General features: G+C 38.0%; 3 protein-coding genes across 4 annotated transcripts; 2 read left to right on the top strand and 1 right to left on the bottom strand.

Annotated features, from left to right (window-relative positions):
• Window positions 1–252: 252 nt before the first annotated feature.
• On the bottom strand, window positions 253–8219 carry LOC110069152 (ubiquitin-conjugating enzyme E2 E2-like). Its single transcript, XM_020776621.2, has 7 exons — window positions 8075–8219; window positions 7554–7701; window positions 6999–7049; window positions 4647–4779; window positions 4064–4108; window positions 1818–1920; window positions 253–1427 (listed from the first exon to the last, which is right to left on the bottom strand). Exons 2-7 carry the CDS (start codon window positions 7688–7690, stop codon window positions 1330–1332), a joined length of 567 nt encoding a protein of 188 aa, XP_020632280.1. The 5' UTR covers window positions 7691–7701; window positions 8075–8219; the 3' UTR covers window positions 253–1329.
• A 3185-nt stretch (window positions 8220–11404) lies between these two features.
• Window positions 11405–19482, top strand: LOC110069068 (ubiquitin-conjugating enzyme E2-24 kDa-like). 2 transcript variants are annotated; one of them, XM_020776524.2, is made up of 7 exons: window positions 11405–11590; window positions 12122–12323; window positions 12669–12719; window positions 15263–15395; window positions 16629–16673; window positions 17297–17399; window positions 18001–19482. In XM_020776524.2, the coding sequence occupies exons 2-7, from the start codon at window positions 12184–12186 to the stop codon at window positions 18096–18098; spliced, it is 570 nt and encodes a 189-aa protein (XP_020632183.1). In that variant the 5' UTR covers window positions 11405–11590; window positions 12122–12183; the 3' UTR covers window positions 18099–19482. The 2 variants fall into 2 exon arrangements, with proteins under 2 accessions (XP_020632183.1, XP_020632182.1); XM_020776523.2 differs by having other exon boundaries at window positions 11409–11586.
• A 2181-nt stretch (window positions 19483–21663) lies between these two features.
• LOC110069146 (neuropeptide CCHamide-1 receptor-like) lies at window positions 21664–23045 on the top strand. The gene has a single exon (XM_020776617.2). The coding sequence runs from the start codon at window positions 21902–21904 to the stop codon at window positions 22925–22927; it is 1026 nt and encodes a 341-aa protein (XP_020632276.1). The 5' UTR covers window positions 21664–21901; the 3' UTR covers window positions 22928–23045.
• Window positions 23046–25908: the final 2863 nt, after the last annotated feature.

Below are 25908 nucleotides of genomic sequence, written 5' to 3'. Positions count from 1 at the left end.
ATTCAGTTTGCCGTTTTTTTCCCTCCCGCCAAGCTAACTGCCCCTGGGTCTCCGAGGGTGAATTATTGCATATTGCTGTCTCTGTCGTCGCGTTGACCCGCGGTAGCCTGAGTACCAGGCCTTAGCGCGGTCATAATGTCTAACAAGTCTACATAAAACTCTCTTCGTCCTCGTCGAGTTTAAAGACCGTGGAATATCTGCACTCGTTTTGCATGTTATGGTTACTCAATAAATTCTCAAATGGACGCAAACTGTATTGTACTTTTCCTCTTTATTCATTTTCAACGGAACCGTTACAAATTAAATTACACAATAATAATCTTTTAAGCCGCAATTTAAATCAATATTGTTAAAGCTGAACTATCTTGAGGGCCGGTGTGTGCACTCGCCGACCCGGCGTTAAATTAAATGAAGAATACAAAAGCAAAAACCGACACAACGTAGGATGATTTTTTGAAGGTGTACTATATTTCGGCTGGCCAAACCAGCCTTCTTCAGAGACTCTATCCGTAAGGCCAGGGAAGCTTTTTTAATTCAAAAAGGCAGAACAATTGATCCTAATGGTCTGAATATCCACGAAGAAACATATTAATTGTTTCCATTTGTTTTCTTTTGTTATGTTCTTTTATCATGTTATTTTATTTTACCGTATGCTTACCTTTAATTTACACTATCAATTACTTTTGCGTATTTCCGGTATTACGTAAATATCGGCTACATAAAAACACGTACCAATGTAAAATTTTCCATTGTACCTGAAGAAGGCTGGTTTGGCCAGCCGAAATATAATACACCTTCAAAAAATCATCCTACTTTGTGTCGGTTTTTGCTTTTGTATTCTTCATTTTATATGTAAAGCCGATTAGATCACTATTGATCCAACGTATACCAGCTGGATCATCGTTCCGGTTGCTTGCTTAAACATTTCATAGTCATTTTAAATTAAATAATCTTGCATTCTTTCGGGACGCACCTATATTAAATCGCAGCGAAAGCATTTAGTTTCCATTCAAGTACGTATCTCGCATTGTATCGGCCATCGATAAAAGCAACTAAATCGTTCATTTGCCGAATGTGGACGAAACACGAGGGAGAAGAAAATCGGCGCGTGGAAACTGGAGACAAGGTCATGAATTTCTTGCCCCCCAGTTCCCATGGGGCGATTTCAACACTCTTCTTGAATTTTTCTTCGTTTACTGCGACGCAGAAAAGCATGCAATTTAAACCTGTTCGCGGCAATATAAGGTCAATTGAATCCTGAGGCGTCTTAGTTCTTACATCTGAGCTATTTACAAAGATTAGAAGTGGTCAATATGTTATTATCTTTATTCATGTGGCATATCTTCGGGTCCACTCCCTCGCCGTTTTGTCGTGTTCTTCCCGGTTAGAGACATACTGAGCAGCTATGCTTCCAACTAAAGGATCCGCTGAAATACCCAAAAACAACAATAATATTTGAGCAAACTTATATTTTAAGAAGGAGTATGAGTTCATGCAACGTATAAATTTAACTGAATTAAGTTCAGGAAAAATGATGTAATTCTATACTTATATACTTCTATATACACTTGTGTACTTATAAACTGATATTTAACAATTAGATTATGAGCTCGAGTTTTCTATCTCGTGATAGTTGACGAGGGCACAGCCCTAGTCATCTATCACGCATAGAATTCGAGAGCGAATAATCTAATTGTTTTACTTCCTACTGGTCGTTCAAAACTTTATCCTCTTCACAGACACTTTGAAAACACAAAGAATCGGTCGCCCGTTCCTCTTGATTTTAATCGTTACAGTAAAATAAAAAGTTCAATTACCTGGATTGCAGTCCGTCAGAAGCGAACATACTGAAAGAAGAACTTTAGAGATGGTAAGAGCTGGGCTCCAGTTATCTTTTAAAATATCCAGACAGATCACACCCTGTAACAAAACCAAGAAACAACATCGGTTTATTTTTACACACCAAGGGTTATAAAAATATGTATTGTATAACTGATAAAATTAGCAGCAGATATTTATCATTATGACTTATCACAATCGAGTGCTGTCAAAAACTGAATTCCTATTTTAATTTGTACCTCTTGACTAAATTTAATCTGTCGCGCGACTGATTGACCCAACACACAAAACAAAACTACACTGTGACTCACTGCATACCAGAAATTCAACATCTCCTTTTGGCGATATTGAGAAGGATACCACGATGTTGATCTTCAGGCTAACAATTTTTTCCAAAGATCAGAGAAAGATCGAGAATTTAGACACAAATGAGAAAGGATAACACATTGGTGTTTATACTGTCTCGAAGATGATCAGATTGTGGCGAAATAAACACTGTGTCATTTTACCATTGAACTGTCAAGTGCGTGGTCTAAAATTATGCTTTGTATTTACAGAATCAGCGACAGTATTCTAAACTGTTCTCGACTTTTTTCTTGCTCTTACAGCTCAAACCATGGCTTCAAACTGTCCGTGTTCCTTTATTGCAAGTATTCTCTCGGTTAGCCTTATTTTCTCCTGACATTATCGTTAAATCTTATTTAGATTAACTGACGAGGTTTTTTAAACGAATTAAATTATTTACGTTACAGTTATTTATGTCTAGCTCAGTAAGTCTGAACTGTCTGAAATACATTAACCTCTGGTGTGTATTTTAGGAATGCGTTGGACGATTTTTTATTTGTATGAAAACTGCACAAGACAAATAAGTGGGTTCGTTCTTCTTATGTTTCTGCTTATGCTTATGTTTATGTCTCGGCTGTTTTCACTTGTGTTTATGCTTATCCCCTAGTGAAAACCAACCTTAAGGTTCTATTGCAGTCATTTTTATTTATTTATTTTTTGTCAGCAGAAACCCATTAATCACTTTGCTGTTGTGCTGAAGTGTCAATTAAGCCTTTCCACACAAATATCACCTAAAATCGCCTAAATATCGATCTTTCCGGAAGTCTCAAAAAATATATAAATATCTCAAAAAAGTTTTCTTAATATCTCGAAAAACCCTCTAACTATCTCTTATTTTTGTTTTAAAAACTTAAACCGATTTTCAATCACTTGGGCTAAAACTTTCACACTTTTCTAGCAGTAGTAGGAGTTGAGGATGTCACCAACATCCGCCATTTTGGAAATTTGTTGCTTTAGCCCATTTAGTAATTAATTAATTAAATTTGTATTAATACATCTGTAGACCTGGCTGTCTGCCCTTTTTAACTCTCTAGTTATTTCAGGTAGCCCGGTCTCCAACTCTATTAATATAAGACCTTCTAAAAATATATATTTTCGTTAATCCAAGGGGAAATAAAGCTTGTTGTTGTTGTTGTAATACATTTTTCAAGTGGGAAATCGCTGAACTAGATTATTCCTGGCATAGAATTGAGCATTGTTCCAATAAAATTGACTTATTGGTGTTGTTCCATTGTTATCTCTTTTTACAATCAACCGACCACATCTACAGCGTTATATAACAAGCCCTGACTGTTTCTGACGCGACTTTAGAGAGTTTTGAAATAAGTGACTCTGATGACCCAACTAAAAACAACAATTGGATGGTGTTGAAGTAATTTTCACCGTGTGGAGCCAGCCTGCAGGCATTAAAGCCTCATATCACGCACACCGCTTCTTGCAGAAATGGTTATTAGCACCGAGCACACGGCTAGTGCAGTTTTTGTCGCTTTTTGGCTAGTTTTGCCGTTTAGAGAAAGGAAGAATCTTATATCAAGGCACGTGTTTTATACGTTTAGTTAAAAACGTATTAATTATATTGTATTTACAAATTTTTAACACACATTATATTCTTTTCAAAATCTCAGCCTCGGGTTTATTCTTAAAATATTTTTAAAATTTCGCAAATTTGAGCCTCGATATTCTTATAAAAGATATTTTTATAAAAAGTAAAGAGTGTATAGTTTGAAACGTTCGTCTTCCAAACGTCAGAATTCGCCCGCGTGCGAACGATTTCCCCGGGTCGAGTTCATTTGCGAGTCCTTCGATAGTCTTGTAGTAAAATTTCAAATAATCATTATCATTATTTTTTTTTTTTTCGTATTGTGAGTAGCTAACTTACCTGGCTATTGACATTACAGTGATAAATTCTTGTACGAAAAGTAACCTGAAAAAAAACATAAAGAAAATTTTATTCTCATCAAAATATACTTCAAACCCTTGCCCGGCATTAAATAAAAGCCATGATTACTGAGCTTAATTTAAGGAAAGTCGTTTGAACAAATTGAAACCTAAGTTTTTTTTCTGTGCCGAAAACAGTGCATTTTTATTAAGAAACATTGGAAATAACTAGCTAGCTTTCAGAATTTTCCTCTTGTATTGATAAATAAATTATTCTTAGTTCAATAAACGATTTAATTTTCACTAAACCAAGGGATATGCAATTGAATGTTTAATGAGATAAACGTCATAAATCTCAAAATGTCACAGTAAATGAAATTACACGCGTTGTTCACAGAAGTCAGTTACTTTTGTCTCATCTCGGCACGAAAAAAAACTTGTGCCGTAACCCTGGTTCGAGTTGAGTTTAGAAAAAACTTCTGGAATCAGGATTAAAAATACTCCAAACCCTTTCGTGAAACAGTGCTTTTATCAGACATAATTTGAATACCTAAATCCGTATAAGCTAATATTTTCTTTCTTACCTTTGGTGGTTTAAACGGATAATCCGTTGGAAAATGAATATCAAGGAAAAAGACTCCCCCTTCGTATACTGATTTCGGGGGACCAAGGATTGTTGAGTTCCATTCGTAAAGATTGTCACCTTTTGGTCCAGCGCTGCGAAAAGCAAAAATATAAAGATATCAATTACGAGGCAAGCGGCAACAAGCAATCATCAGGTATTTTAATAATCTTCAACTGGTAACCACAATGAAGTCTGACAGCAAAGATAAGAGGCAAATGTTCCCCACGTTTCCTGCAAAAATGGTGCAATTTTTGCTTTGCTTTTCCTGTTTCATGAATGTTTTTGTTCTCGTTACGTGCACCTCTCACTAAGTGAAGAGAAATCAAGTTTTTGATGTTTGTTTGGGTTGACGCTTTCCGATAGTTTAAGAACCTGTTTGTAAACATCTGGAAATCTCGGTAAAAGAGATGACCCGACCGACCTTTCAATACACACGACTACGTTAGTTCCGCGGATTATACCTCAGCGATATCCGACACAAACTGTTTCCACCTTAAAATTGTAGATCAGTTTAATGTCCATCTTTTGGATGAAGTGGAAAATAATCTTATGTTACTAGAGGACGTAATGGCTTTAAATATAAAGCTGTAAAATACAAAGATTACAACGACAAACCACCGTTCAGTTGCTCTCCGGTAACACAATAATTAGGGCTGAATCATCCCCAAATGATGTCAAACGTTGGTGTCAACTTATACAGCATAATAAACAGTACCATATGCATGAAAGTACTGCTCAGTAGTTTTAATTTGAACGGCCGCGCTAGGGTTTTATCTACAAACTTAAAAGTTAGAACCACCTTGTACAGCATAATAAACAGTGCCACATGAAAGTAGCGCTCAATAGCTTTCATTTGAATGGTCACACACAAGGGTTTCATCCACAGACTTAAAAGTTAGAACCACCTTATACAGCATAATAAACAGTACCACATGGAAGTACTTCTAAATAGCTTTCATTTGAATGGTCACACGCTAAGGCATCTTCAGTCATAAAACTTTATAGAACCAACTAGTACAACACTCCCATATGCCGGAAGTACTGCTCGATAACTGTTCACTTGATTTAAATGGTCACACACTAGTGTTTCATCGACAGAAAACCACAGTTATTATACACCGCTTGTCTCTGGGAGTGTTTCATGAAAGAAAGAGCTGTATCCTCGGAAAATCGCCAAGGCCACACTTTGATGAATTGCAGATTTAACACCTGTCGAGATCACTTTCCGTGCATGACACTTGTACACAAATTTCAGTCAAATGCATAGGCCTCGTTAAAAGTTCATTGGTCAGTTTGTCACCTCAGTTTTAAGCAGACAGTCAACCAAACAAAGAAACCTGAGTATTTCAGAAAGGGGACCTTTTCTGAAAACCAGATTATTACAAAGAAAGTTATAGAAGTATGAGAATTTCTAGGTTCAAATCGCCTTGAACTAACAACATTCAGTGAAGTGAAGTAAAGTTGAGTTTCAGTTTTTATTAATTTAATATGCTGTATGTTTTTCAGAGCAATGGTTATATTGAGCAAGCTGTCAACTGACCCATTCAACGGTGAAAGGAGAATCGTGTGGTGAATAATTTTTTTTTTTTTTTAAATTTTTTGGCTCAAATGGGAAAATTGCAGATTTTCATCATTTAAAGGCATTTGTGATAAAATTGGCTATATCATGGTGCACATTCGCCAGATTTCGTAGCCACGACTCCGAGCAGCGAGAACGACGTACGTCGTTGAAAGGTACTATGCAATGGCCAGTTGTTATGTCAACTCGTGTCGGAACGACCCAGTTGATACGAGGCAGGTGTTAACATCATCTTTGCATAAATTATGAACAAATCTAGATCGCGAACCTCTGCGTCTGCGAACCGGCAGCCCGTGTCGAGAAATACGGAGCGATATCTACCTCGTAAGAAGTCCTGATACGGCCTAATTCTTCTGTGATATAATACCTGAAATAAGCAGTGGAGGATAGAACAGTTTCCCTCATATAGTCAAGCAGTCTAAAAATATACAATGAGCCGCGGCGCATAATTAGTTTTGGCTTTGGAAACAAAGCCTTCGTACACTTTAAAATACCTTCCTTAAATGACCTTATCACTCGAGAATAATTGACTCAATCCGCTTTTCCTAAATTTTGAAGAATTTTTCTGGGTCCGAAGTTTTGTTTTTGCAAAGAAATTGAGAAACTGCGCCGTCGCGCGAGCTTTTGATGGAAGTTTCAAAATCCTCTATTCACGAAACAAAAACCGCAATTCCATTGTTTTCCAAACAAGAGGTTGAAGGGCTGGCGTCTTGTGTGTTGGGAGCAAATTACCTGCAGTTTGGAGGTGGCTCCAGCGTGATTTCAGCTAATTCTCTCTGAATTCTGGAAATAGAAATACAACCATGTATCAAAGGGAGAAAGTTGCTTGAGTCTAATTTTCTGGCCGAAGAACTGATAGTTCCAATTTTCAACTGTTTAAGACAAACAAAGATAAGGCCTTCCGTCAATATCAGCAACACAAACATCTCCCAGCCGTGTTACTAATCTCGCGCTTGCTTTCGCCAAATCAAAGCACCCTTTCTCAATTTGATCACATCAGGCGATTTTCGCCAACATTCCCTCAAGATCGATGCAATTTTTAGCGCATTCGGGCAAATTTTCAATGCAAGCGGGCTTCGCAAAGTTAACATGCAAATTACAGATCAAATTGAGCATCAAGTGAACACGAACTAGTCGTTACAATTCAATACACGCTACAACGATCCGCGAGACGAGTCTATCTGCAAGCGCGGCTACAGTGCCAGCACGGTGTAAAGAACTTTTCCTTTACAATGCGGCGTTGGATATTCATGGTAGAAGTAATGAGATTATGTTCCCGTGGTCTACCTTTTAACAGCAGTTGATAGTGGCTTGGCAGATCTCGAGGTTCCCCCTTTCTTAAGATCTCTCTTCAAGGTCGGTACTCGTGTCTCTTCTTGGTCAGCTGTAGGTCGGCTTTCTTGCTCAGATGACCGCCCAGACATCGAGATAAAACCTGTATTCAATACACACACACCACCATAAAGAATTCCCACTGAAACTTTACACTGAACTGAATTATCAAAGGTTTGGCGAGTCCATATCACAAGGTAGTACTAAGGAGGCCGCCATTAACATACTAGCAAATGGAAACCATTTCAAACGCGGGTTTGAACCTCAGTTAAAGGGAAAATCAGTCCGTCCTGATCGAAGGATAGTTTTAAAGAGTAATCGCCCGACTTTGCCTCAAAAATACGGCACTTTAACAATGAGAGGAGGTGAAGTACAAACATGGCTGCCATCCAGATGTCGTTGCGGTTAACTCCCAGGCCATTGAAACGACCGAGCGAACGCTTGCATTAAACCCGAAAGTACATCAAAACACTCACTATGAATTAAACTGTTTCTCTAGGTGGTTTTGCGACTTGTTCGGCGTGGTATAAGAGCGAGAGAAGAGTTTTAAGTTTGAGACCTTGGCCCACCCGTCATGTAAGGCGTCACAAATGGCCGTCTGTGCAGAGGATGTTTAGTATTTCCGCCTGTCAACACGACGTCACCAATTAATTAATGAAATAGCGCGAGGACACTAATTTAGTTCAGAGAAATCGCTCTCTAGAACCAATCGCTTTAATTGCACAGGATTTATCAGTCGAACCAAGGATAAAACTTGTTACTTTCAACTTCATTTTCGAGGTCTTGTCAACTGATTAACAGATAAAAGCTTCGGACGCAATCTCAAAACAAACTTACTCCTTATGCATCATGCATGTACAGGTTTAGACATTTTAACAGTCAAATGGATCTTAATACTAAGAGGATAAACTACATCACATTTTCCTGGTTTAAAGCACCGTGTCTGTTGGCCGTATATGCCCGGCAATACCTGTTCTTATGTTTGAAGTGGAAAATGATATCTATCAATCTGCACGGTCAGTTTCTTGGCAAGCACTTATCATGACTTGTACCCAGAGTTTTAGCGAATAATTTTAAGGCAAATATCAGATAATTTTGTGACTCGAGGCGATGCTATCGTTTCCATAAAGACAGTAAATATTGCTTTTAAGGCCTGCTCGTTCGAGAAAGAACATGAAGTTTATTTTGCTCTGACTCTCTGTAGACATTTCAATATTTAATTTACGAAGGGGATGTTTTTTGTGCAAACACCTGTCAGAAAATGAAAACACGAATAAGTTAAAGAACAGAAACTGCAAGTAACTTGATAATCTGTGGATATTTAGTTTCGTGCTCGGTCGCCATACGATTACCAACACATTTCAATACATTTGAATACATTATATCATTAACCGCAAAATAACTATTATCAAAAGTCTATAACCTACTTATTGACTTTCCGTCCTCGCCAGCAAAACTAAGTAACGTAACACAAAATATTTGGAAAGGCTACTTTTAAATCAAGTGTTATTGGCCTGCTCTGTAGCTTCGACCGTTCTTATTTTAGGACAAAATGTTCCTCGCAGGTTTTTGTATAAAACTATTCCATCGATGCCCTCATTAACTCCCCGCTCCACTGGGTTCTTCAAGAGTTTCATTTTTTAAATTGACTTTCGCATACACTATATAGTGTTATAAAGCGTTTTGTTCCCAGCCATTTCCTTCCACAAGACAACACACGAAACACTTCCCAAGATCACTTAACAACAATATTGTTCCCCTAAGCGAAGTTGAACAATTAGAAGTCCGGAAACTAAGTTGGCTAGCAACGGCCGGGCTTTCTATTTTTATTTTACAAGAAAAGTGCAACTGATGCCAAAATTAACTGTTCATTATATTTTTATATGGTTGTATTCTACGAGCAAAGCAACAAAACAAGATTAAACACCTTTCTTGCAACTGTCAACAAGCTTTTTGGTATTTGATTAATGTTGATTTATTGTGCATTACTTACTAGATTATTTGAATAAATGCACTTTCTAAATAAAACACTAACATTTTGTAAAAGCAAGAAGCATGCTTTTGTTAGATTATTTACATCCACGAAATTTAGTTTAAGAATGAAATTAGGCCCCTTTATTGTATTACCTGCATTATCTACGCTTTTGTTGAACAAAAGTGAAACATAACTTTCAATTTCTACCATGAAAGGGGTTTTTGTTTACCTTTTGTTTAGTCTTGTTTACTCAATTGTTGGTCACGTCAAGCCGGCATATAGTATTCGATTTCAAAACGCTTTGCATTTTGTTTAATGCGGAGCGTTCTGACAGCGCAAAATATTGTCTTAATCTTTTATGCAGTCGGCAATACCTCGAGCAGTTGCTCAATGAATTATTTCTGAGTACGGGTGTACATACAATAAAACCATTCAAAAAGCTGATATTAATTCTTTGTTCAAACGACGTCCTTAGCGATAGAGAAATTAATATTACTGCATGTCATTAATTTTTCATGAGCACTGCAAGGCAGAAATTTGCATACAAGTCTTCAAAATCCTGGCTGTTCAATGCAGTTTTCTCTGCAATGTTGTTTTTCTTCTGAGTGGTATTATTCAAGACTATAAAACACTAATCTTGTAATTAATAGTTCATTATCTGGCTAATCGGAAAAATAGATTCTTTCTATCAAGCTCCCTTGGGAATTTTCGTGCCTTGTCAAGCATAAAGATTTATCGAAGCGTAAAAACTTTAATAGCACTTCACACAAAGGCAAACATATTGTTTAACTCGGTGCAATATGCGTATTGTTCAAAAGGTTATTAACGGCTATATACAACAACAGAACTACAAAACAGCTCTAACACTGCTATTTGTTACAGTTAGAAAGAACTGAATATTGCTTTCACCAAGAGGTCGAGCGGTTAGAAATAAGCTGATATAGACCGCTCTTACGATACCGGCTGAAAAGCCGTTTTATAAGAGAGATTGGATAAGTTGAGGTCGACAAGTAATCTTGTTTCATATCATGTTCCAACATTTGACAATTGTACTCTCAATTATATTTGCCACGTGGGTAAAACCTGAACTCGTAAATTTGACAAATACAGAACTGAAAGCAGTTAACCGCGTTAATTTCAGAATAACTCGGATGTCTGGAATTTTTAAGCGATTCCGGTTCGAAAACCGCAGATACGAAAGTTGGTCAAAGTTTGTCAAACCTGACCTTATTATGTTTATATATCATCCCTGTAAAACGCAAAGCAATCTACATTGACACAAAGAAAATTTAAATAAAATGAACGATCTCACTTTTATTTACATTTCCAATAATAACCTCGGAAATGCAACTTCAGAACAATTCGCGAAACCAGCGTAAGTGTTATAACGAGCAGACCCACAGAAAATCTTCGCAGTGTTTCAGGTTTCAAGGGAAATTTAGGAATGTAAATTCTTACGCGGTGAGGTTGGTAAACCGCATTTGAGTCAAACTTCACAACACAGTAAATAACTTCTGTTTTATCGCATTTTACATCCGCTGACGACGCTACTGTCAATGAAATGATTCGAGTTTCCAGTTGTGTATCGACGTTGTTTTCTGGAGAACAAACAAAGTTCTTGTGGCCGTTATTGTGTTCACCCTACAGGATGTCAATCAGCGAAACAAGTGCATTGTTATATTCCCCTGGGAGACATCGGCAGCTGTTCATGATACTCGACCTCACTCAATAGCGCACCACACACGCGCTGTGATTGGTTGGTTGCTTCGTTGTGTCGATAGCCGGTAAATTGGTATTATGACGCAAACCATTGATAACTTAATGACGTCTCTATGACAGGCGGAGACCACTGACAATGCTTTGCGCGCTGGCTTTCAGGTTTGGCAGCTGTTGAATCTGTGTCCGGTAGATGCTCCTGCTTCAGTCTACGCTAGCTTTAAACCTTTGATAATCTTCACACGTCCCCCAAAACAGCCTTTTTTTACGCCTGAAGTATCGACCATCATCTAGCGAGTACGTGAGTATAGTTTGTGTTGATATATTTTCAATGATTTGCTCATACGTAACCGCGGAGTAAGAAGCGTTCCTTCGTGTTGGGGCCGACACGTTCTTTCAAGCACGACTAGTTCCTTTAAAGAGGCGTTCAGTCCGGTTTAAACGCAAAGAGACCGTGTATTTACCAGCGGAAATTGTTCTTCGTCTAAAAGGAGCATTATTGGTGATAATTTGATACTCGTGTGGCTCACAAGTTTCTCGTACGCAGAGGAAAATAGGAAGCGTTCTTATTCCGGTAGACCAGGCCGCCATGTTAAATGTGTCACTGCCCTCTAATCAAATCTCTCATAAAGTTGTCACGTGCTGTTTTTCAACTCTCCTGTCCTGCGGTGAGAAATGTTCGCCCAAAATAAGGTGTCTATTTGCCGTCCAAATGTTAGGATCACCAAAGCCGCTTTGAATTCTCTTGCCGGTAGACAGAAGGCCGTGATCGCGCGAGACGGGCTGCTATGACCCGGAGCTGTTTAATCAGTGTACATTTGCTACCACATAGGGCAGCGTCCAGATCTCGTGATTCGTCGCGTGAATTTACACGGTCTCTTCATCGTGCTGGTCATGTCAAACCACAGCGCATTGAGTTCCTCATCTGATGGCGAGAGGAGAACCCCTCAGGATAACTGTGACGGCAAGCGAGCCGCTCGCGGCCGGGGTGCCAGCCCCCGGCCCCTGAAATCAGCTTCAACATCTGCTAAGAGGTAGGTAAATCCTTGACACCGCGGATTTCGCGTAATTTGCACAGACGAGTATAGGTGGAGGGGAAAGCTGACAATGATGTGACTAGTTGATCTCTAATTTGCATGTTAACTTCTAGACGTTCCCCGCTTATTGTAATTTTAGGGAAAGGACGAAAGAATTGCCTTACTTTGAACAAAGGAACCAAACAGACCATCTTCAACTGTCAGAGTATGTAATTCTTCAAAATTCAGGGCCGTCCGCGACGGGTAAAGATGTTGGGGTATATCGGCTCATTAGCATATTCAGCTTTCGCGGTTGTCTTTGTATTACATGTTACAAGTAATCTTTGCGGTACTGTATTTCAGAATTCAGCGAGAACTGGCCGAGATCGCTTTGGATCCTCCACCAAATTGCAGGTAATATTTCCTCATCCTTCGACCTCAAATAAGACACCAGACTCCTGAATCCCTTGTTTGGACTGAAAACAATAGATCTACACGGTTTTGTTTCCTGAATTATGCCAGGTTACCATAAAGCCTTGATCATTACTATATTGAACAACACGACTGGTTCTCTGGCAAAACACGATTTTCCTATCCAGCTTAAAAAAACAGCGGGAATTCTCATCAAATATGCCCCCGATTAGGAAATTTCTGCCAACAAGATAGACGCGTAAGGATAAATTATTTATTTTAAGTGGTAAAGACATTTACTATAAAGCCACGTGGGATTTGAATGTGCAAAGAGCCTTTGTTTTGTTAACTTCAACTAGATATGCTAAGCCTGGCTGCGCACGGTTTGTTCCTTGACAACTGTTTGTCATAATAAACTCCTTTTTCTGGCGACAGAGGTTAAAATATCGTATTCGACTTCTATCCTTTTCCACAGTCAAGCTGTTGTATTCGTCTTTGGTAATTTTTGAAATGCTGTAATTGATACATTAAATATTTAAAGGACTGAACATTTAGCGAGACCGCGTTGTGCGGCAAAATGCTTGATTTATCGTCTCCCAATCTTGATATATGGTATGTAAATGCACAATTTCACCTGCCGTGCAATAATATTTCGTATCCAAGTCTTCAAGCAAAACACGGTTTCTCAACTCGGTCATTTCATTAAAACATTACCCAAGCAAAAGTCGACATAAGTTCAATTTGATAACGGGGATTTCTTGTCGTTTATTGTAGCTAGTTCTTCAATATTTTTTTATGGCGTTTTGGAAACGCAATATTTGCCTAATCGTCTGGAATTTTGCTAATTGCAGAGGTCCATACTACTTAACATCACTGGAGCTGCTAAGTGTTCCATTAAGTTTGGCAAAGAGCAAATTCAAACAACACAAGACCGCCTATCTTAGTAAACGTATGCTAACATTAGAGAACCGTTTGGGAAAGAATCTCGTTAAGTTATTAAAATATTGTCCGAGTAAGCTGCACTTTGCTTTGATCAGGCTGTAATTAGCCTTGTCCAGCCAGTATAGATAACAGCACGCGGTCTCCATCTTACATGTTTTATATTTTGATCATTTCATTTCAGTCGTGGGAAAATTTACATAAACAAATAAAACTAGTTGTAGTCAAATTGTGAGTTCTCGTGGGTGTAAATAATATGTCATTCAAGACAAAAACATTTACATTGTGCTTGTATTACTGTTTACAACTTCAAACGGTTTTTACTCGATGAATCTGCATTGTACAATATTGTATTATTAATGAGGTTAAGGCGGTCTATATTGACCCTATATTGTTCCAAAATGATGCCGCGGTTTTCTACATTATTTATAAATTCTTTAATGTGCTAAGTCAGTGTGCAATGCCCTGATCAAAACCACCTATGATTCTCTGATTAAAATGCCATTTACGAGACTTCAAGGAACACTTGAGGTATTAAGAATTTGCAAAAGATATTTCCTTTCCACTTCGCAAGCGATATATTAAGGACCAACATTAAACGTTTTACGGTACACAGACTAAGTAATCTGTACAATACACTAGAGATAAATGTTTTTGTCAATGTAACAGGCTTTATGAAGCAACGTGTTAACGAGTAGTGTTCAAATTGCGCCATAAATCTCTGCAATCCGGTGAATTTTTGACATAAAATCAAAAAGGCATAGATCTGAACCAAAAAATTTCGGATGCACTGAAGAAGGACAGAGTAGGTTTAAATGATTATTAATTAAACTGTGAGGAATTTTCTGAGCAGCGTAAATTGGATTTATCTCTACTAACTAATTTAATCGTCCCAGCTATATATTGCACTTTGACTAATCCTTTTTGTTAAGTTTCTTCCGAAAAGTCCTTACTGTAAATTTATGAAATTTTTCAACGACAAGCCTTGCTTTTCAGAAAGCCACGTAAGCTTCATTAATAAGATTTCATTATTATTATTTTTTTATTTAACATAGGAAAGGGCTGCTAAAAATTGTCAGCACGCGCGAGCGGTCCGGAATAAAGATATCTGTGCCTTTCGTTAGCCAATCAGTTTGCACGATTCATTTCATCTTGACCGCACGTTGAGCAAAAAGAAGAAAGTAATATAGTTCACCGGATATAATTTTTGACAATTTTAAGCTGGCGGCAAAATGGTCTTAATTTATTCTACGGTATTAATGTCATCTGTCTAAAGTTACCCATAACGACACAAAAGTAATTTTTCTTCTAAATATTTATCTGTGCCAGAAAAACTGAGATTTTCTTTTAACGAAGACCCAATCAGACAGACAAAGATTTTTGATACAGATTTCTACCTTAAAAATACCCTGTAACGTACAAATATTTTATAAACAATCGGTCATTCGGCCTGCGAAAAGACCGATAATTATGCACAAAAACATTTTTAACCACATTAAATAATTTAACAAGGCTTTTAATGAAAAAGGCTACAAGCAGCAAGCGGTAAACCGATGAAGTTTATTTCTCTTATCACGGTTAACCTCTCGTCTGTTTTATTTCCTCAGCGCTGGACCCAAAGGTGACAATCTTTACGAATGGAACTCGACAATCCTTGGTCCTCCGAAATCAGTGTACGAAGGAGGAGTCTTTTTCCTTGATATCCATTTTCCAACGGATTATCCTTTTAAACCCCCAAAGGTAAGAAAGTCACTATTTCTTAATTTTACTTCAGTGTTTCACTAAATTGTAAACTGGTCTTATATTTGAAAAAAAGCTACTAATTAGGTGTTTAAGTCTTGGTAAGAAAGTGTAATGTTTGTACCCATTTATTTCATTTATGAAAATTACTCGTTTCTGGAATGTAAATATGCAGACATTTCCCAGCGTTTACGAAAGTGAAAAGTGAAAATGCTCTTGACCTCAAAAAGCAGCTATTAGATGAGCTTGAGAGCTCTCAGGATATAAACAATTCGTGAATTTGTGCCAAATGATTTGTAATTAGTACAAAGGCTATGAACCCTTTCGCGTCACTCGACAATCATTAATAAAGGATCTAATATAAGTCTCAACATTTTGTTTTTAATTTATAACGTTTATTTAATATTCCTTTTAATCTGACAAAAGCACTTTTATAGTGGGCAAAAAAGAATTGTTGATCTGCTGCGCTTTCTCCGCAAACCCTTTCGAAATTGAATTCGAAAACTCTCAGACAAAAACTATTTTCGGGGTTATTTATAAACAGCGACCTGTGTACATATTTAGCGCTTCGAGTCATGTCTACAGAATAATGAAATGTCAAAGGGTGACTCGAAAATACAAAAAAAACCCACAATAATATCATTAACTTGATAAGCTTTAGCACGGTGTTGATTAGCAAATGTTTCCGGTAATAATGTGCAAAAGATGATAAGGATTCCGTCTGCATGCCACAAAGTAAAACCTTGTTCCGGCTCACGCGTTCTGGTGAAGATGATCTCCTGGCCATTCTATTTTCCCGTTCTCTAGTTCGTCTTTAGATTTTCGCTTCGTGTATTAAATCTTCTTTCTGGAAGAAGAACTTTAAAACTTAACCCACATAAAGACCCCTTCCACGCTTCGCCGGAGGAATCTGGAAACGCAGCTTTATTTCTACGGTTAGGCCTACCGTCCACACTAATCCATCATGAAAACGGAGCTTTTTCGAAAACGCTCTTCAAACCGCCGAGGAATTTTAAAACGCCGGCTTTGCGTTTTCGCATGAACGGAAAACATTTTGAAAACGGAGCTTTTCGAAAACGATGATTATATTGTCTTGATGTATCTCTAAATTCTCTTAAATGACATAAGAATTTCTTTTTTCTTCAGTAAAGAGAATTGCTTTTGGGGCTCAAAGGGTTAAAGGGGATCGTTGTTTGCAGCTCTAAGAGTGTTCCGTGTTGTTTTTGTTGACAGGTATCTTTCCGCACCAGAATATACCACTGTAACATCAACAGCCAGGTCAGTGAATTATATTTGAGCGTAGTTTTCGATTGAGCGCCATTCGTACGTTGGTTCGATCGTACGTTCGTGCGTTCGTACGTTCGTCTTTTCGTTTTTTTGTTCATTCATTCTTTCATCCTTTATGTACATACATCTGGTCGTGGGACGTATCTTCCTTCGTACCGTTGATCGTTCCTTAGGTCGCTCTTTCGTTTGTTGCGCGTTCGTACGCTCGTATGATGCTGATGTTAACAGGCTGCCTGGCTCCGCTAGCCCCTTTGGTTATTTCAGGCAGCTAGTACTCTAATTTTTACTTTTAATATTTTCATTCAACATTGTAATTTTTTTAGCAAGATTGAGAACAAATAAAGATTGATTGATTGATCGATCGATCGATCGATCGATCGATCGATCGTACGTAAGTAGGTATCCGCACGTTCCTTCGTTCGTCCATTCAATTCTGAATTTCTTCCGACACTCGATTAAACAGTAATTGCCCTATACAACACTTCAATCTTCCTTTGATTGAGTTCTTCTTGAAAAATGTTTGGCTTCATATAAATGGTTTCCAAATTTTTTCAGCCGGCGAAAGACTCTGAATTAGGGATCGATTGCCAATAGCATTCTTGTATCATTTTCAGGGCGTGGTCTGTTTGGACATTCTTAAAGACAGTTGGAGTCCAGCTCTTACCATTTCCAAAGTTCTCCTCTCCGTTTGTTCACTTCTCACCGACTGTAATCCAGGTAAAATGAACTCAAAACGTAATTATTTTCAGGGGTTGGGTAGCAGTTCTCGTAAGGTCTCGTATGAATGGCTTGTTATCCTTTGAGAGGACAATAGAACAAACAACAGAAACAATGCCCCTAGCCCCAAAACAATAACAGCTGCTAACAAGCAAAAGAATTACAAGCTTATGAAGGCTGCTACACTTCTGTACTTTCGCAAAGCCGAGTTTAATCACGAGAATCATGAATTATTTATCGAATTTGAGGTAAATATCTTCGTAGCTTATTGTCCCCGAGGTGGATAATTTTTTTTAGGCCAAGTTCTCACTAGCGACGTAACGACATAAACATATGCCGTTATGTTTGCAGTGTGAACGTCTTGACACAATGACATACGTAATAGCAACATAACGGCATGAACATAACGACATAAGGTTACGTCGCTAGTGTGAGCCAAGCCTTATACTTAAAGCCTATGAAAAGGAAATATATACCTGTAACAAGTGCGTGACCATCATTGACCCAGGATGAAACACTTGTCAGCGATTCCGGCTGTGCTCTCCAGCTTAGCGATGCTTAGAAGATTTTTGTTTATATATTTATTTTATCTGTCGTTTAGCCGATCCTTTGGTTGGTAGCATCGCAACACAGTATGTCAATGACAGAGAAGAGCACGATAGAATAGCCAGGGAGTGGACAAAAAGATACGCCACATAACAACAGAACAACGCCACAGAAATCTAGCATTCATCGTCATCATCATTATCATTATTATAACATCATAGTACATTCGCATGTTGCTTACAGATCCCATCACCATGGTGACTAATCTTGTATGCAGACTCCACCCATTGGCGTTGACCGTGGGAGATATGGGTACGAAATTATAAAAGAGCAGCCTAAATGAAATGAAATTACAATATTTATATATTTTTGCGTTATTTTTGCTTTAAGTAATCTCTGTGAACGGGATTCTGCCTCTTGTTTTCGCGAGAATCGATTCAAACGTCAATGGTTGTTACAAAACGTTCGCCGAAAACTAAAGAAGTTTCATTAATTAAGCTTATATAGAAATGTCGTCAGTTTACTGAAACTGTCTCTGCCTCTTCTAGATAAAATTATATTTGCGTAGGTCAAGAACAACGTTTAATTTCTTCGTTACAAAACCACGGCTTAAATGAATCTTGAGATACCATATTTCTTTCCATTTTCTTTCCTATGAAAAAGGTAACCTTGTCCCCAGAGCCTTCTCGTCGACGATTTTTACGAAGACCCTGGGAACGAGGTTGATTAGTTAGATATCAATCTTTTTTTCTTGTATTTTGAGTACGATTACTGAGAAAATATATGTATATAATTTGTTACGAAATATATTAAGGGGCTCTGTCACGATATCTAAAGGGTTTTTTTTTTTTCTTACCAAAAAAAACTTTACCGGGACGAGTGAGACAGGATACGAGAATCACGTATTCCGTTGCGTAAATTTGTCACGAGGCACTCGTTTATATCTTCTTGAGGTACTCGTGCAACTTTTCTAAACTAAAAGTTACCGAAATCATGGTAAACTGTAGTTGTGTTAGATATATTAGCAGAGAACTCTCTACTACCAATTCGAGAGAGGCTGGGCACGACCCAAGCGTGCAAGGTTGTCTGGGACAGTTTGGGTAGATAAAAAGATGGCATCTGTTGACACATTTGTTATGTTCTAAGATAAATACCGAACTGGCTGAGCCAATGAACTGTCGTGTTCTCAATTGTATGGAGACTTTGGAGAAAAAAAAAGAGAGCCACAGCATTTTCAGATTCAGTTAAGAGGACGAGCTTCAGTTTGGAGGCCGTAATTATAACACGAACTTTTGATCAGATTGTTATGTTCTTCCGCCATCTTGACTTCTCCAACATCTACTTCAACAATCCCAAGAACTATCGCGCCCCCAATAAAGCTCAGAACGTGCATAGTCGTTTATATCTAGAGTAAGGATCAATAAAATAGTCTTAGGTCCAAATGAAGTTGTAATAAATGTATATAATAAACTAATGACTGATAATTAAGAAACGGAGAATGGTTATTTAAAATTAAAAAAGAAAAACTTAGCAACCACCCGAAGTCTCGTTATCTTTAATGAATACTCGCTGATTTCGACGCAGTTATAAACTGTGGTTAGCAAAGCGGATGAAGTTAGAATTAATCCGAAATCGCTTTTGGGGTACAATGCGAGGCGTTAATAAACAGTACCACATGAAACAGGACCACATGAAAATACTGCTCACTGAATAGCTTTCATTTGAATGGTCACACACTAGGGTGTCATCCACAGATATAAAAGTTAGAACCACTATGTACAGCATAATAAACAGTACCTCATGAAAGTACTGCTCAACAGCTTTCATTTGAATGGTCACACACTTAGGTTTCATCCACAGGCTTAACAGTTAGAACCACTTTCTACAGCATAATATACAGTACCACATGAAAGTACTGCTCAATAGCTTTCATTTGAATGGTCACACACTAGGGTTTCGTCCACAGAAGTAAAAGTTAGAGCCACCTTGCGCAGCATAGTAAACAGTGCCACATGAAAGTACTGCTCAATAGCTTTCATTTGAATGATCACACACTAGAGTTTCATCCACAGACTTAAAAGTTAGAACCACCTTGTACAGCATAATATACAGTACCCATGAAAGTACTGCTCAATAGCTTTCATTTGAATGGTCACACACTAGAGTTTCATCCTCAGACTTACAAGTTAGAACCACCTTGCAAAGCATAATAAACAGTGCCACATGAAAGTACTGCTCAATAGCTTTCATTTGAATGGGCACAAGGTTTCATTCACAGACTTAGACGCGAGAAAGAAAAAATACTTGATAGCTTCCTGCAACACTGATTTTATTTACAGAAAACTTATCTGTAAGCGTCTTTTTATAGCGATCACTTAGTATAAGTGACTGGCGATTTCCCGACAACGCACTTGCTTGGTGTTGCATAGACGTTTATGCCAAGATTACCAAAAGCATAATCAGTAAAAGCCTTTTACACGGTGTAAAACGAAGAAATAACATGAATAGTCGTTCAATTGCGCCAAAGGAAAATTGCCAAATTTAGTACATCCACTCAATGATTATGACCTTAAGGTAATGCTATCAAAACCCATAAACATTTTCTGATACTTAATTTGCATTGAGTAAAGCCATTGAAAAACTTGAATAGAAGAAAAAGATTGACTTAAGGCGTCACTCGATGAAGACAAAAAGTCTGGGGTGATTTTAAAGCCATATCTGAATCAGATAACAAACCTTATTACTTTCTTTTAGAATTCGCCCTCGATAATGGAAGTAGAACAACCTGGAAGCAAGATATATACATTACCGGCTTTCTTTTTTCGTGAATCGGAAGAAAAAAATCTGCACGGTGGAAGTGATAAGTCGACCGAGTTTACAAACAAGCAAAAATAATTCTGACAACATGCGATTTCAGATAGGGTTAAAAAGGACAGAGTTCTTGTTGCGTTGTTGGCAAATAGAAACAAAAGCTTTGAAATAAGTTCGCGCCTCGATCACATTCATTCGAATCACAAATATGGAGCAAAATGTGCATTAACACACACCTGCTTGACGCCACAGGCTGAAGTTTTTGTTTGCTCGTAACAATCACCTTTTCTTTCTATTTGTTCGGTTGCGTTTTACAGTCTGCCTTTATTCCCTCATTTGGCTTCATCCCAGGAATCTCTATGAAAAAACGGAATATTCATGGGGAGGCGTGTTTTAATGTTAAGTCGGAGCTTTTAAGGTTGTTATAAAATCATGTTGTGTGGCCATTCAATTGCATTCTATTGCGGAGTAGTTCTTTTATATATGGTGTTGTTTCGTTTAAGAATTGTGCGCAAGGCTCTTTAAGGTGAAAAGGGTCAACTCTATTGTCACCAGCGGTGACCCAGAGATCAAATATTTATGATCAGATCGCCTTTCAATTAAACGTTATCTTAAAGCGAAATAGATGATCTTTCGAGGAAAGCGAGAGAGCAGTATAAAATTACATTTACGGCGTGATGTCTGAAAGAAAGTGCTTGATAATGATAGAGCGGGTACGGAGGTCGCTTTTTTTAACTGCGTCGATCGGATCAGTCCTTATTAAATGCAAAGACGACTTTGTCAGCCAAAGTGTTTTATAAAACCAACCCTGTTTAATTACCATCGGAGGCATGAATAACTAATTCGAAGCTTTAAACCTCCCGATAACATAAAAGTTTAATTAAACAACGCCGTTTCTCTCAATCATAAAAACAAGACGTTGAAAAAAGACAAAAACATATATTAACCCGAAACCTACAGTTAATATTCCGAAAATGAGGCGGAAAAATTGACTTATCGGGCCAGTTAGCAACAAGCGAATAATTGATTTGCAATTGAATCGGCAAACTGTGGAGCACAACTTGTGCATGTGCGATATTGTCTTTTATGGTAACGAATCACACTGACTCACACTAACAGAGGTGTAATCTCGGGGGAAAAAAAAGATGAACGGCTCGATATATCACCATATGGACAGCTCTTACTCAACGAAGAACACCACAGTTGCGGAAGAAATCCCAGTTTTTCTATCTCAGAGAATTGTCCAGCAGATCTTTTACGGGGTGATTTTTGTGCTCAGCATGACGGGAAACGCTGCTATGCTAGCGGTTTTGTGCAAAGGTTGTCGACTACCTTCGCACAAAAACGTTTTTCTTGTTAATATGATCTTGGCAGAAACTGCCGTCGCTGTGACTTCCATACCAATTGACTTTGCCTTGTTGTTCTCGGAGGAAGGCTGGGTGTTCGGTTCGTTCATGTGCCATGTTTTATGGCCGATGCAGACCGCGCCATTTGGGGCGCTTGTGTTGACTCTCACTGCTATGAGCATACAACGCTACAGAGGAATCGTGAATCATTTGAAGAGAAGGAAAGTGGGCCGGGAATCATCGCGCACAACCGTAGCGTTTATTTGGGTGTTTTCGCTGATAATAGTTGTACCATACGGAGCGTTTTTGCGGCTTGTGGACGGAGAGTGCATTGAGACATGGGGAACACTCGGTAGCCAAGTTTACACGCTTGGACTGTTCGCATTTCACTACGCGATTCCCCTGACAATCATCACGTTCTGTTACGCTCGAATTGCGTTCCGTATTCGTCGCGGACAACACGAGGGCGCGGAGATTATTTCAGGCACACGTCAAGCGCGTCTTAAACGCCGAACGCGACATGTTCGCGCGGTTCGCATGGTTGTTCTGTTTGTGATAGTGTTTGCAGTTTGTATGTTACCTCACCAAGTCGTCTGGCTTTGGATAACTTTTGGCAAAGATGTTCAGTATTCCGACAACTTGCTAACCTTTGCCTATATGTTTACATTTACCAGTAGCTTTGCAAATCCTCTAGTTTACTTCACGCACAACCCTAGCTTGAGGGCGAGGCTAAAAACCCTTGTTTTGTGCCGTTCCGCGCCTGAAGGCTTCAGAGGCACTAGTTTCTTAACAAGCGATGAAACTTCGGCAGACTCAAGAGTTTAATTGAACTTTGAGGCGAGTTGTTGAAAATAACAGCAATTATACTAATGCACCATAAAACCTCCGCCTTTGATAAGCGAAACGGCAAAAAAAAAAAAAAAAAAAAAAGGAAAAAAGAAAATTAGCCTTGAGATATTACATTTATAGAGAAGTTTATTCTCGCAGCAGCCAAATTGTCTCTATATCAGGATCAGATTGTAGCAAAAAATAAATTGTATTGATATTAAAGCTTGAACCCAATAAAACGCTATGCAAATTTCTCGTCAATCAAAATAGCTCGTAATGTACCGAACTCACGCTATGAATATAATTCCTTTAAATTTCTCGACTTAAAGTCGAAAATAAAAACAACTTCTCTAGATCGTTCTCCAAACGGTGCAATAACCGGCTAAGGTTTGAAAATCCTCAAATTTAAGGCGTAAGCAGAAATTAGTAATATTGATTGTAATCACTAAATTTTTTTGTTGTTGTTTTACGGACACAGAATTCTAAACATCTTATTAAAGATCAGAGTCATGGCTTCACTGAAAGCAAATAAAGTAAGAACTGCATCACGCCGTTAATTTTGCATATTCAAATTATTTTGACTAATTGCAGTCAGTCTATCTCGTCTTCTTAATTTTATTAATCTTTCGTTGCTGATGGTACTCTCTGGTCCATTGTAAAATAAGTTATATTCTCATAACTTGTTTGCATGTCAATGCACTGTTGTTTTAAGGAGAATTGACATGTTTATCATAAATTTTCGGGAATTTCTCGACGTTTACTTTGATTGCATGTGTACAATCAACACAAACCCTAGTTTTTTTGTGTTTGCTTCATTACCAGGTTGTTCTTCTAATAAATACAGCTAAATTAAATACGTACCATGCGAAATTTTATTGTCTACAGGAAGACATCAAAGGCACGAACTTTGCTTCTATGCCAGTCAAAGCGATATATATCCTCGACAGCATGCGAACGTGTTTGACTTAAAAACACAGCTGCAAAAAAACTACTGTCACAGGTCTTCGAAATGGCTGTCTTTAAAACTCCGCCTCATTTAAGACCCATTTTTTTTCTCATAATTCCTCAAATATATTTGACAAGGGACTAAAAGCAATTCGTCCATTATATTCTACTGTCGCGAAGGTAAAAGGTTCATTTAGTTTCCAGGCTCGTTTATAATAATCCGATTCCGCCTGCTATACTAACACGTAAATGTGTTATGGCGGTATGTGCATATTCCGCCCAGTCTTTCTGAAAAGGCAATCTTTGTTTCCAAGCGGCGTTCTTTGATCTACACAACCATACATTTATGGAAAATGTTTAGTCTGAAAATACGACACATTGATATTGAGCCATATTATAACTGTAGAAAATATGAGACTGAATCTTGAACGAGCCATCTGTTGAACTGAAAATCAAATTTACTTGTTCGGATGTTTATGTGTGGTTGGCTGGTAACTGTTGCCAAGCAACCTAATAGAGGGCTGTGAAGGTGGAAAATAATTTTATCCACCTCTTTCAAACTATGTTTTACATAGTCATGACCTCTATTCTTAAATCTGATGAATTTCGGCAAATATCGGGTATTTTGAGCATTTATATTATTATTGTTGTCGTTGTTGTTGTTGTTGTTATTGTTTTTGTTGTTTTTGTTACTGTTTTGAACGAGATTTGAACATCACAAGTACAATACATAAGCGATGAAGGCCGATTTTCTATAGTACAGAAGATGTACAGGCGCAGTAAGGTATTGATGACCAATTAACTTCCTTTATTATGTGGCTAGCTCCGCGAGCGGGCGAGATGAATCAAATCCTGCGCTGTGATTAGCTACCCGGGACTACCCGCCTTGTCCCGCAAGAAATATTTCCCCGAAAGCCATGTAATAAATTCTTTATTGACCAAGCTTGTTCGGTCAAGATGGCTTGACATTGACCTCGTTTTTTTTTTTTTTTGCTTGCGTGTTTATGGACCTCGACTCCGTCTCGGTCCATTAACATTAACATGCAAAAACAAAAGAAGAACTTGGCCGATATCCAGCCATCTTGACCTCACACTCGGTCAATAACTCATATATGTTTGGAAAATTTCCGATAACAAAAGGCACTTACACGTTACTGCGCCTGCGCATCTCTTGCCTAGAATTTAACCTGTTTTATTACTATATTTTTTATTTATATAGCTCAAGGGTAGCATCGAATTAACATGACAGTGTTGTATTTGAATTTCACTGAAGCCCTATAAAATTTCACCCAATTAACATTGCAGATCATCCCAAATATCACTTCCCAATTTCACACAAATAGCTTTTCCTTGGCAAGTGTTAGTCCCTCAAGTTTCTTTCCCAAGTTTTAATTGCTCGTTTAAAACATAGTTTAAACATATGTTTAAAATAATATAAACACATCCTTGACAACCTCTTTTCGAGGCGCTTCATAAACTGACAGGCGTTTTGCACAAAGGAGAACTTTCCAATTCAAAATACGCAAGTGAGCAAACAAAAGATGTAATATGAAGAGGGGCTGGTGTGTATAATTCACTTTTTTTTACTAACTTCAGAGCTTGTTATCAAACAGAACTAGCTATAGAGACAATTTTGTTTCCTTATCTCTCGAAACAGGATTCAAACACAAGCCATAGGTAAGTGTTATCCACTCTTGTAGGTTTAAAACTATTTACAAAGTCGTTTAATGAATTAGCGAAATAAACATCTGAAGCCCTGGAGGAACCCGTCTAAAACGGGAGAGACTTCCTGAACGAAGGTTTGAGAAAGAATTGCAGTTTAATATCTTCGTCGCGTTGTGTGTTAAGGAAAAAACTTGTATTATGGTTTAGATAAGAAATCGTTATGTTTATTTGAAGGCTTTGTATTAATTATATACATGAACTTGAACAGTGTATCTAGAAGCTTAACACAACAAAGCTAATTTATACCCTAGTCAAACATCATTCAACTCGGCATTTGTATGTCGCATTCAGATCCCAGAAAACAAAAC

Source organism: Orbicella faveolata, unplaced genomic scaffold (genome assembly GCF_042242905.1).
Source record: "Orbicella faveolata isolate gen_17 unplaced genomic scaffold, um_ofav_v1 contig_15, whole genome shotgun sequence".
Lineage (NCBI taxonomy): Eukaryota > Metazoa > Cnidaria > Anthozoa > Scleractinia > Merulinidae > Orbicella > Orbicella faveolata.
Note: the sequence above shows the minus strand (reverse complement) of the source record. Positions and strands in the feature narration are given on the sequence as shown.

Coding starts and splice junctions, on each gene's coding strand:
- LOC110069152 (XM_020776621.2), bottom strand. CDS start 7,690: ATGTCTGGGCGGTCATCTGAGCAAGAAAGCCGACCTACAGCTGACCAA. Junction 1,921..4,063: donor ACTGTAATGTCAATAGCCAG/GTAAGTTAGCTA, acceptor GTTTTGTTACAG/GGTGTGATCTGTCTGGATAT. Junction 1,428..1,817: donor TCTGACGGACTGCAATCCAG/GTAATTGAACTT, acceptor TGGGTATTTCAG/CGGATCCTTTAGTTGGAAGC.
- LOC110069068 (XM_020776524.2), top strand. CDS start 12,184: ATGTCAAACCACAGCGCATTGAGTTCCTCATCTGATGGCGAGAGGAGA. Junction 12,324..12,668: donor GCTTCAACATCTGCTAAGAG/GTAGGTAAATCC, acceptor ACTGTATTTCAG/AATTCAGCGAGAACTGGCCG. Junction 12,720..15,262: donor GATCCTCCACCAAATTGCAG/GTAATATTTCCT, acceptor TTATTTCCTCAG/CGCTGGACCCAAAGGTGACA.
- LOC110069146 (XM_020776617.2), top strand. CDS start 21,902: ATGAACGGCTCGATATATCACCATATGGACAGCTCTTACTCAACGAAG.